Here is a 12931-nt window from a genome sequence, read left to right on the forward strand (position 1 = left end):
CATGCATAGCCTAATAACCTAACACAAATGAACCATAACTAGCTAGAGGGAGAGATCCTGAGTAATGATGATTGCAAGGTCTTTATTTTACATCTAGATTGTGAACCCATTACTCCCATTAACAAAAACAGTTAATTGCATACGTACCCCTGTTAATTTCAATGGACCTACTCACATGGGCAAATGCTGATCACTGGCCGTAAGGTTTTACAAACTTCTGTAGTAGAAATATCTTCATGCAGACAGGTGCTTCAGTGCACAGAAGTTAACAGGAGAATGAAGGACAGACATGTCGAGGGGTCACACTAGATTTTATTTACATTCTCAGCAGTGTTGACCAGCCTCCATTTTCCATTAACGATGAACTGACAGGATCATTAAATAAGACACTGACGACTATCCTTTTATAGTGTTTCACATTTTAGAAATCACTGTACAAACTTTGGCCTGGTCTACACTTAAAACTTGACATTAAACTATGTTGGTATAGTTAAAGCAGCAAACCCCTCTTGCATAGACCCAGTTATCCTGCTTATGCTGATGTAGCTTATGCTGGCTCAACAGAGCAAAATAAGCTTTACCAGCACAAGACACTTTAGTATCAGTATAGGTGCATATATACTAGGTTTGTTTGTTTTTTTGCCAGCATAGCTATGTCAGCAACACTCCCCCATCTCCCAACAGACGGGCTATGCCAGTAACACTAACGTAGATGATGCTTTGAACTAGTCAGTCTCAGACACCCTTGTTAAGTAGGCAAGTAAAACCTCCTTGCCCCTAGAAAAACTAGAATGAGTGACTAAGTCAGAATCAGAGACCTTTTGCCCCATACTCCTGCCTCTTCACGATGAATCAGTTAAATAAATGAATGAACGTAATAATTGGGGAAAAAACAAAGGCAATTTATTTGCTTTTACAAGGGAGGCAGCGTTGTCTACAGCAGGGGTGGGCAAACTTTTTGGTTGGAGAGCCACACTTGGGTATGGAAATTATATGGCAGGCCAAGAATGCTCATGAAATTGGGAGCTGAGGTGGGGAAAGGGGTGAGGGTTTTGGCTGGAGGTGGGGCTGGGACTGAGGGGTTGGGGTGAAGGATGGTGCACTGGGCTGGGACCGAGGGGTTTGAAGGGCAGGAAGGGGGAGAATCAGGGCTGGGGCAGGGGCGCAGGAGGGGGTCAGAGGTGCAGGCTCCGAGTGGTGCTTACCTCAAGCAGCTCCCGGAAGCAGTGGCATGTCCGCCCTCCGACTCCTATGCAGAGGCTCAGCCAGGTGGCTCTGTGCACTGCCCTGTCCACGGGCGCTGCCCCTGCAGCTCCCACTGGCCATAGTTGCTGGCCAATGGGAGCTGCAGGGGCACTGTCAGAGCCCCTGGCTGCCCCACATGTAGGTGGTAGAGGGGGGGACATGCCACTGCTTCCAGGAGCTGCATGGAGCCCCAGCATGTGTGGAGTGGGTCAAGCCCCCAACCTTGCTTCCCAGCTGGAGCTCAAGGGCCAGATTAAAAAGTCAAAAGGGCCGCATGGAGCCCTCGGGCTGTAGTTTGCCTATTCCTGATCTACAGGGAGCAGGAGATTGTGTTCTAGTCCCACTCTGCCACAGAACTGCTATGATAGTGGGCAAGTTGTTACCTTGGGTGTGTATTCTTCTCCTCCACCTCCCTCCTGTAAGATGGGATAACGTTAACTACTTTTTACAAAGTCATCTCCCTCTGACAGAAGGAACCACAGAAATGTAATTTTTTTTCTTTTTAGACACTTGCAAGGATCTCAGTTCAAATTCTACGTTTCTCCTGTTCAACTGAGAACATCCCACAAACCAAGCAGGGAGCTACATGCCTTCCAACAGGGGTAAAGCTTTCCCAAAGTATGGAGAACACATGAAGAAGTTGTTCCATGTGACTATCTTTCTCTCCCTCTCCCCCTCATCCCCAGTACACACACACACTTCCAGTCACAAACCCGGAATTCCCTTATGGCAGCTGCAGCAACTGCTTACATGGAAAAAAAGTTACGATAGGAAGGATTACAATACAAAGAACAAGATTTAGCGACTTAAGTTTTGTTCCTTTTGACATGAGTTAATGTTCCTCTCCTATCCATTCTGTTCCTCTACTCTGCACCCTCACTGTAGATATGTTGCCCATCTACTTCATTCCCTCTTCACCCAGCCACTCCTCTGGTCTTGGTGGCTGGTGGAGCAGCCCTGGAATTAGTGCCTAATAGTTAAAGGCTGCGCCCACTTCCTCTTATGCAAGAGTGGCTCCTCGTGGAGGCAGGTAAGTTGCCTCCTTCTGTTTCCAACTGCTTTTACAGGCCTCCAGGCTGCTTGCAATGAAGACCTTAGACATCTGTAGCAGGAGGAGGAAGGGAAAAGTGCCAGCATTAAGGCCAAGAGCCACAAATGGACTTAGGCACCTCTACAATCCACAAAACCACTGCTCAGCTGTCACCTAACCCTGTGGGTACCTAAACTCACTCAGCACCTAAGTGTCACTGAAAAAGTTCCCTAGGTGCCAAGATCCTGCCTCTGGGCATGCACACTGCTGCCTCACTTGAGATGTCTGGATGCCCATCTCCCACCTAAACCCTCCTGTGATCCTTGAACCAGGGGAAGATTAGTGTTGCCCACACCTATCTCACTTTTGAGTCCTGATGCGTTAAGCGTGCTCAGAGCATGCTCACAGGATCAGTACCCACTCTAAGAAGACGGTGGTGGTCCCTCCCTTATAGTTCTGCGCCCTGCGATTAGAGCCCTCACCTGGGATGTGGGAGATCTCAGTTCAATTCTACCCTCTGTCTAATGGAAAGAAGATATTTGAACAGGGGTCTCCCATCTCTCAGTTGAGTGCTCTAACCACTGAACTATGGGATAGTCTGATGTAGGTCTTAGTCTCTCTCCTGTTGATGCTGTTCCACTTTAAACCAGTAATTAAATAGTCACTGGGGTAGGTGGAATGGACCCAGGGTCTCCCATATCCTAACCACTAGTCCCTTTGTGGATCCAGGCCTATGTGACTAGCCAGTTCTCTGCAGATCACCAGTGTACTCTGGACCACATTGCAACTGCTCCCTTACCTTACTTTAAGGATTAGCAAGATATTCCATTCTTGCAGAAGAACTACAATTTGTAGTTTTAAGGCTACTGATGAACTCTGGACATCTTAACTAGAGCTGGTCACAATTTTGGAACAAAGTTGGTTTAGACTTAAAAATCCTAAACTGTCTCTCAAGTTGTGTGAAATTGTGGCAAAAACAACTGTGCAGCTCAAACATTTGTCTCTTCTATCAACAGAAGGTGGTCCAATAAAAGATATTACCTCACCTATCTTATCTCTAAGAGACATTTATCCTATCGTTGTTACCATTAGTGGCTTTTTTGGGTAAATGAAAATTTTATAGTTGTTTCAATAAAGTGAAAAGTAGGTTTGGTTTGAACCCTGCAAAATGGAAGTAGGTTCTTAACTTTCATTTTTCCAACTACTTCAAATCTTAACCAGTTTTCTTCCTTCATTGTTAAGATCCTTAGATACGAGACATACAATTTTTTTAAATTGCTTTACTAAAATTAATTATGCCTCTGAGATAAGGAAGTACCAGGGTAACTTGCAGCACTTCAGTGTAGACATTACCTATACTGATGGAGGGTTTCTCCTGTTGGCATAGGTAATCCATCTGCCTGAGAGGCAGGTTGATGGAAAAATTCTTCTGTCCACCTAGCACTGTCTACACTGGAGATTAGGTCGGTATAGATCCACATCCCTGAGAGATGTAGATGTGTCAGTGTAAGTTCCTAGTGTACACTAGCCCTTATTCGCATTTTACAGAACCCCTTTACTTAAGTTCCCTTAAGTAACACAGCAAGTCAATGGCAGCTGGGAATAGAACCCTGGAATGCTCATGCTCTGCCCTTCCAGACCATCCTTCCTCTCTCTTTATATAAAGGAGTATTTCACTTTTAAAATGTATTATTTTGGACTGCTGACTGCCTTACTACACCCCTATGTCATTCTCCCTTATGCCTGCTACCAGATCTACAGTGTGGATCAGATTAATATAGTAACAGATCATACAGTTCTCTCCTCCAGCCCCTTGATCTTTTTGCAGGTTCACAAGATGGTCCTGGATTCTGAGGGCAAGGACCATCCCTTTCTATTCCCACTGACAGACCTACCCAGTTTTCCAAGCTAATGAAGGGAATTTACAGGTAAGCAAGTGTCACTTGGTGGAGTTAAGATGCACTCCTTACATTCTACTGAGAATGCACCATCTTTCTTACACAGAGTGTAGTCAATGACAGTCCCTACTTACCTCAAAAATCAATGTGGCATTGGGAGGTATCTTAGGGGGGCTCCCAGCAGAACCATAGGCATATTCTGGTTTGCAGGTAATCCGACAGATTTCCCCAATCTTCATAGTTGCCACAGCAATGTCCCAAGCTTTGATCACCTCACCTGCACAAATCAGAACTCAGGTCATATAACTGCTAGGCATATATCAAAGAAGTCAATAGCCAGGAGATACTGGTCATTACTATTACACAACACACCCAAAAACTGATTGGGCACTTTATAGAAAGTACAGACTTGATTCTGCTCTCATCTCATCTTGCATACATCAGGATTAATTCCACTCAAGTCAAAATGTGGAAGTAATCAAAATCTGGCCTACAGTGCTGAACCCTACATTGTAGACAAAAGATTGTGGGGGTGGGGAGCAACAGAGTGCAAGCCATCTGAAGCAGGGACTATGTCTGAAGTTCCTGGCACACTCCCAAGTGCTGTGAAATAATAATAAAAATAAACTCTTGGAAGAGGAAGGTCTTAGGGTGTGAGATTTTTCTTATTTTGAAAACAGACAATCCACAATGATGGTCTTTTCTCTTTGTACTTTATCAATTGGCAGAGGCCAGCACAAATGTTATCCAGATGCCCTTCAACATGAAAACAAACATCTAGGTGAAGAAGCTCTGCTACTGCTGAGGACGGCTGGGGCACTAACTCCTTTAGATATCCCTAGAACTTGCCTTCTTCCCACACACCACCAAACCCCCCACTCCCCAAAAGATAAAGTTACACACAATTATAAAGCAGGAAAAAGGGTTTCTTCTGAAGCCAGAGACCAAACAGAGGCCTGAACCGCCGATGAAATGGCCACACCAAGCCCTCTTACTCACTGTCCCTTATCCAGTTGGTACACTATTCCTTGTGTTAATTATTTTAGGGCAGTCAATTTTACCCTGTCCTCTAATTTTAACTGTGCTGAAATTTTTGTATTGACGAAATGTAAGTGCCAGGTACAAGATGTCTGGGAGAAGCTGGAAGTTTTGAAATGGTGGAAGGTGTGACTGGGCTTCTGGCACCAAGGAGACAGTTGAGGCATGCTTTTCTTTCCTGCTCCCTTTGGACCAAGGATGACTTAGAAGTGTAGGGGCAGAGGAGCTGGTTTCTTCATTCTCCACCTCCACAGTTTGACAGCTGCCCCACTGCAATCTGCTTCAAAATCGAACCATCAAAAATAGGCATGGCTTGCTTGATGTTTCTTCCAGGATGAGGGGAATGAAATAGCCAGTGTGGATATTTTAAGTTATCATTACAGTTCAGGGTGAATTCCCCACTGAGATGAATGTGACAGTTCACTTATCTAGGCTATTGTTTCTGACCATCTGCATTCTTAGGGATTCTCTACAAGAGGAAATTAATCCATATTACAATAGGATGTTATTTAAAGGGGAATCGTTTTTCATGATTATCTTCCTATTCTGGAATAAGAATGCCTTATTCCAAATTAGCTTAATCCGTTTTGGAAGTGCATTAAGAAGATTTGAAAGAAGGCATTCTTATTCCATACTAAGAACATTCCTACAGAGAGCGAATTGGGCAGAATTAATCAGGAATGACTTCCCATGTAGACAGCCCCCTTAGGCAGGCATTGCTGCATTGACTACACTCCATTCACATTCCGGAGGTTTTCTTCAAAAAATTGTCTAATAATTAAAAAAACATTTCGTTCCTGGAGCACAATTATGTAGGAATTTTAAAATTTGCAATTAAGGAACAATTAAATGGAGCCACAATCATTATGCATGGGGCTTCAGTCTGAATGGTGCCAAACAGATGGTTAAACACAAAACATGGGACATTACCTTTCCCCAAATCAAATGAGAACTTGTCTTTCCTGTCCAGGCTAGAGTCAAACTTCGTGCCATCCAGAAGCCATCCTGTATAATGGACAGTCACTTTATCACCTATCATGGGAGACTCTGTCCCAGTTCCTTCTGTCTTGATAACCTGAGAAAGAAATGCTGAATAAGTAATATTGAGCTGCATACAAAAAAATACAGTTTGGATAACAAAGTCACATAACTCTGCCATGTGTGTAACATTAGGCAGACCTAAACTATCCTAAGAGGTAACACTTTGTTCTTTAGATTAGAAATTAGGGAAAACAGCTCTCAGCTTCCTTGTATCTATACAGATTTCCTGGACAATGCCAACTGCGGAGATTACTACTATTATTGTGTTCTATTCACCCTAAAATACTGCCTGGCTACAATAAGCTATTCTTGCATTTGAACCATTCTGGGTTGGTAGGTGTACTTTTTGCTCTGAAAGAGGAAGAACATTTTTGAAGCTTTTAATCTAAGAGTCAGGCATCCAAATATACATTAGCCATCTAGATTTAGGAGCCTAACTACAGGCACTAGGTTTGAAAATTGCAGCCTTTAAAGATGCACTAACTGTCTGAAAGGACGCAAGTGAAAATATCAGGTTTCCCATGGAGGTTTTTGTTTTTTTAAAATGGAAACTGTAAATCCAACTACAGGATTTACCCATCACAAAATGGGGAAGTTTAGGAGAGAAAGTTTTAGCACAACACCTGGGATTATTTTGGCAGGGAGAGAAAGGTGGTCATCACAATTTCTCCCAATTTCATGAATGAGTGAGTTTAACTTCCTCTCAGCTCTACTGAGAGGAAATCATTGACATGCTCACGGAAATATTTTTATCCCAACATTGACCAAACTACTGTTAAATATGTTAGCAAAGAGTTGCTTACATAATTGCTTCACAGCATAATGCCTCTTTGGAAAAGCGAGACTCCATCAGCTAACTTTTCATTCCCCAAACTTTAAAGGGACGTCACCCAAAATTAGGAAGTGCCAAAATTAAGGTAATCCACAAAACCTTAATTCCGTTTCCTTGTGCATATGCTTTATGGCTGTCTTAACCACAGAGGTAGCACTTTGTACTAAAACGTACGTGCAGTGAATGAGAAAGAAGCCCTGCCTCTTCCTGTGTGAGGACATGTTCTAATATTAGATGGGGAGTTAGGACTCTTGGGTTCTATTCCCAAAATCCAAGTGTTACCTAGTTGGGGACAGAGTTAAAGCTCTTAGGTTACATAGTACTCATTCATCTGTGGACTTACAGCACTTTGTGCGTGTGTGGGGGGAAAATGGATATGTTGTCTGTAAACTGGGGCTAAGTACACAGATTTGGCATATTCCTTCCAAGAAGCACTGCCACTTGGGCTCAATTCCCAGCTCGACAAGCAGTAACCTCCTGCAACCTCATTGATCCTCAGTTACTCCATCTGTAACATGGAAAACATTACTTGCCTTCCTCCTAAGGTACGAGGCTCTACCCAGTAACAGGAACCAGGAAGGTCTGCAAGTAGAGGAGACAGAACTACAACTAGTCCAGCACATCAACTTGGCCAAAGGGTATTTGGGAAGAATGGAAGAATCAATTTTGCTTGTGTTCCAGCTGTATCTGGAGAGCTACAGGAGGTTCAGAGGAGACAGGTGCCTGTGCAGTGCAGCCTGGCAAAACCCAAAATGCCAACAGTTGTGCAAACTCATCTGCCCATGTGCTAATGAAGACTGTCCCGAGAGCTTATAAATCAGGACAGATTTTCATTGGAACAGGAGACAGGACTATCTTCCACCCAAATTTTGGACTTCCTTCTTCAAACTACAACTGTCAAAACCACCACACCCTCACCCCCCCCCTAAAAACCCTAAAAGTACACTGCATGACTCTCCTACCAGCTTCATTCTTGAGGACTGAACTGTAGCACCTAAGGTAAAGCACAAGCACAGAAAGTTTCAGAGTGTGACGGACTTATCAGCAATTGAAACAGAGTGTTATAATAATGGAAAGCCACCAGGGCCAGCTGTAACCAAAAAAAAATCCCCTACTTGTATAGATTTATATAGGGAGAGGAGCCCAAAGGCTAAATATAACTCATCAGCCACTACATGATGGCCAATAGCTGCCATCCATCCCACCCAATCAGAGGGTTACTTAAAAAAAAAAATTGCTGATGAACTAAGACAAACAACTTCATGACATCTGTCAAGGAAGACAGACATTCAAGCCAACTGCTAAGACTGTAGGCCTCTATTTTTGGATTTAGATAAGTATTTTTACATGAAAATAAAGCGTAGACTTTGGGTCTTGGAAAATTACCAAAGTAGCCCTTGATGTCACCAATTGTATGCCACCTGCTGCTTTAGATTTTAGAAAAAAAATTTTATTGAAAATTAATTTAAAAAAATCCAGAGCTGAATTGTCAGGAGTGGTTATTGGTGCCAATCTGAGACCTCCCTGAAGTGAGGTCACTCTCAGAAAGTGCTGGGCACCCACTCTGAAGAGTCAAGTTCCTTTAAGATGTCTCAGCTTGGGCACTAAAAAAAAAGAGCCGTGCCTGACCTTGGACCACTTATGTGTGGTTTACCTTTTGTGCTTCATTCAGTTTGGATGATAGCCAGTTTCACCTGCAATACTGACAGTGTTTTCAATTTCCTAACCTGAATGAAATGTTTACACTTCCCTTCCAAGAGAATCTCAATTTTTCCATTCATAGTATGATTATGCTTCCTATGCTCTCATTTTTAGATTAATTTTATTTATTGAAAAGCCCAGATGCCGCTTCCAGTAACCAAGGTACAGCCATTGGGTCTGACTGTAATCTAACACTGCTGAGAAACAGGAGCAACCACACTGAAATCTAGGGAGCTATACCACTGAAAGATTGCAGTATGAGAGATCAAGTCAATCAAGCTCACTGATTTCAGTGGGGTTATGCCATACAAATTGCCAGTCTGCAGAATCTGGACAGGTCTCCAAGACTGAGAAAATCCTATTGTTTCATCTCTCTCAATTCTGCTGCTCCTAAGTCAATACACAAAAGCCTCTTGACTCATTATTAGAGCCTCTTAATGCTATAATTCTGTAGTAGCTCAAGAACAGAGGCAGACCACAGTGCTGTTTGTGCTAGTTCACCTTGCCAGCTAGCCCATGATCCCTACCGAGTGTATCTGCATTTGGGCAAGTAGGGACTGACTTCCCTCGCATCCTGGAGAAACAGTCAGGGGTGACTTTACAGGAGTGCCTGGGCCTGGTGCTCCATTACACTGGTTTCATGCCACCGTAACTCCATGGATTCTAATGATGTAGAAGAGCCCCTTGTATGTGTTTGTCTCTCTCTCTAAATTAAATATCCCTGAGAAACTGTTGGATGGACTTCATGTCTCCCTCACCCCTTGTTGTGGCATGGATGCCATGACTCTTCTGTTCACTGTCTTTGCATCTCTCCTTTTCCTCTCAGTTCTTTCCCCACCACCACTCCCTTCTGGTCCTGTTTCACTCCCTGGAAAGCTTCGTGCTGCTTGGGGTGTGGACAAAAGGTACTGTTTTTGAGCCATGGCCTTGTGTTATGGGAGCTCAGACACAAAGGTTGGATCAGCAGGCTACTGCCTGAGTCCATAGCCTGTACCTGAGAGCTGCTCCTGTGGTCAGCTGTACCTTGAACCATCCTTCACAGGAACAGAGAGGGAAAGTATGTGGTTTGCTGCTTTGCTCACAACAGCGTCGTAAGTGGTGATACAGCATCCCTCAGCACTCCTCTGCTCAGCACCCCACACCCTCCTGGCAGGAGAACACTTTGACAGTCTCGTTAAAGTCAAAGTCCTATTTTCCTACCCTTCCTTCTTTCCCTAACCCCACCCCCAGTGTAGGATTTTATGGTTTGAGAAATAACAGTCATCCAAATCCATCACATCTCAAAATCTTAACAGGCATCATGCACTGGGGGGGTGAAAGGACACAGCAATCTGAGCTGTGCGGCTAACTATGAAGCGGCTGCATTTTAGCCATCCCCATACACATTATGTAAACTTCAAATAAGCCATTCAAGTGTCTGCAGTTTCCCCGACACGTGAATGAATCCCCCTCCCCGTTAAAAAACCTGTATACGGGCCTGATTCTGCCCTTGTTTTCATGACTAGAACACTTCTTGAAGGACAGACTTGATCCCCTAGGTAATCCAGGATTTTGTTTTTAAGAAAAGAAATCCATGTCAGCTCTGGTCCAGGAAAGCAGGCTAAAAGTCTACTAGTTTTCACTATAGATAGGCAGGGGCTAAGAGAGCAATGCCCTTTAGTGCAAATAAACTTATGTTAACACACCTGGTTACAGGACAGACCCAAGGAAATCCACCCAGCCCAAAAGGAGGGTGGACAAAGTCTTTCATTCCATATAGTCTTTATTGGTGCAGTGTTTGGGTGCCCTGACTGACCAGGATGCTCCCATTTCAACAAGACTAACCATGATCATCAGATCAGACTTTTGAAAGGGACTCTGCAGTGCGACTGGGATCACAGAATATCAGGGTTGGAAGGGACCCCAGGAGTTCATCTAGTCCCACCCCCTGCTCAAAGCAGGACCAATTCCCAGGCAGACTTCTGCCCCTTTTGATCCCTAAATGGCCCCCTCAAAGGATTGAGCTCACAACCCTGGGTTTAGCAGGCCAATGCTCAAACCACTGAGCTATCCCTCCCCCCATCCCACTGCCATAATAGTGGGAGCAGATAAAAAGTACTTTCTTGTGGGCAGGTTGGGGAGGAGGGGAGAGAATGCAGTAATTTGCAGGAAACCACTAAACCTCTCACCAGTTTACCACAATATAAATGGAATTTAGCTGCAATTTTTTATAACAGACTTTTTTGGGGTTGTTGTTTTTTTTTGTTTTGTTAAGTAGCATGGGGGAATCTCTCTCCTGTGAGACTTGAGGAATCTAATGTTCTTGTGGGTGGGAGTGGGATAAAAATGCAAGAAACAATGAGGAGCAGGTGAGTGGGATTAAAAAAAAAAGTCCTGTGCAGGGCTCCACTCTGCAGTCTGGGTGGAGAAAGTGGAGAAGCAATACCCAACAAATGAATAAATAAGAAAGCTAGCTACAAGGGTTTGCAAATTTGGAGAGTAAGAGAAGTCAGACTTCTGCCATTCTGGGTAGAGTGATCAGAGGCATCACTGCAGTCAGTTTGGCAATAAGCCATGCCTCTTAATGCAAGGGCACAGAGACTTGGCTCAGCTGAGGGCTGCATCTGCAGCTTGCCAGCAGGCCATCTAATCTGCACATTTGATATATAGCAGCTGCCCCTCCCTTTTTTGTTTGTTCGTTTAAAGCAGGGAGGTGACTATAGGTCCAAGCATGCGGTGTTCCATCTTCCTCTGGGGGGGCGGCCATTCATATCAAGATGGAGCATCCCCTTCTGGGACCTTTAGGGTCAGAGTCTCAACTGCTGAGAATCAGCGGAGCGCCCCGCATTTCTGCGGAACCACATCAATTGCACCGGCTAAAGATGTAGCCGGCGGTCTCCACGGGATGCATTTGGCTCTCGCGGGCGCGCCTGGGCCCCTACCACTTGTAACATGTCACTCCAGCTGCCTCCCGGTGTCCAGGCAAGGCTGCTGCACTCACTGCACTCGGAGCGTGCGGAGGAGAGGAGCTCAGCGGCCGCCAAGTGCCTGGCCCCGTGCAAGACGGAGCCCGCTGCTGCACCTTGCTGCGCCCCGGAGCCCGCGGGCTGCAGACGCGCACGTGGCCGCGCGCTGGGGGGGACTGAGCGAGGACAGCGGCGACTATTTAACGGCGGGAGCTGGGGAAGCCTGGGACGCGGCGGGCTGGTAGCCTGGTTACCGCCCAGCCCCTGGCGAAGCGGTGCCGAGGCAGCGTTCACACGGCGGCCGGGCCCCGAGGTCTGGCCCGGGCAGGGGGCAAGGCGCGAGCTGCTGCCAGGTGCGACCCGCCCGGGCTGCCCCAGCGCTGCCTCCCCGCCGTGCACCGACCCCGGCCCCGCCTTACCTTGAGCACCCCCCCGTCGCTCTTGGGGGTGATGTCCGCGCCCTCCACGGGAGCCCCCTCCGCCTTCATCTCCTCCGCAGTCATGGCGCGGCGCGGCTGCACGGGGCGCTCGGCTGGGCGCGGCGCGGCTGCACGGGACGCTGGGCTGGGCTGCAAGGCGCGCAGCGCAGCGGCGCAGGAGCTCGGAGCAGAGGCGCGGCAGCGACAGGAGGCGGGACTGAGAAGTTTCTAGAGGGACAGCAGGGTCTTCTAGTTAAAGGCAGGGGAGGGCCGGGGGTCGGGTCTAAAGTTCGCACTGCAGAAGCGCACGAAAAGCGACTGTTACAAATCCTAGGGGGCGCGGTCGGTGAGCCGAGAAGAGCGGAGGCAGGGGTGTGTGCACTGCCTGAAGGATCCCACAGCTGAGAGAGAGTCCTCGCTGTTATTAAAAATCACAGCCTGCACAGTGACACTGGAGTTACAGCGTATTACAACATTGGTAGTAACCCAGTAACAACCCTCCCCCTGCTGCTTCCTCCCTGGACACATCTTAACAGGCCATTTCACCTTGAACATCCCTTGAAATGTGTTAAGTGCTTATGCTAAACAATCTGTTCCACCTAGTAGTTAGCCGTGACATTGGAGTACATTTCCCAGACCTGAAGAAGAGCTCTGTGTAAGCATGAAAGCCGCTCTCTCTCACCAACAGAATTTAGTCCAATAACAGATATTACCTCACCCACATTGTCTCTCTTATTGAAGCTAGTCATTCCGGGTTGCAATAAGTGTCCACTGGGCAGTTC

General features: G+C 46.0%; 1 protein-coding gene across 1 annotated transcript in view; it reads right to left on the bottom strand.

The window, feature by feature from the left end:
- The window catches only part of FKBP4 (FKBP prolyl isomerase 4), a 32098-nt gene extending 19816 nt beyond the window's left edge, over window positions 1–12282 (bottom strand). Inside the window, exons 1-3 of the mRNA XM_050966074.1 lie at window positions 12150–12282; window positions 6142–6286; window positions 4308–4450 (exon numbers count right to left, since the gene is read on the bottom strand). Coding sequence (XP_050822031.1) covers window positions 4308–4450; window positions 6142–6286; window positions 12150–12233 — 372 coding nt within the window. The 5' untranslated portion in view covers window positions 12234–12282. The remainder of the gene's footprint in view (window positions 1–4307; window positions 4451–6141; window positions 6287–12149) is intronic.
- Between the last annotated feature and the right edge of the window lie 649 nt (window positions 12283–12931).

Source organism: Gopherus flavomarginatus, chromosome 1 (genome assembly GCF_025201925.1).
Source record: "Gopherus flavomarginatus isolate rGopFla2 chromosome 1, rGopFla2.mat.asm, whole genome shotgun sequence".
Taxonomy (NCBI): domain Eukaryota; kingdom Metazoa; phylum Chordata; order Testudines; family Testudinidae; genus Gopherus; species Gopherus flavomarginatus.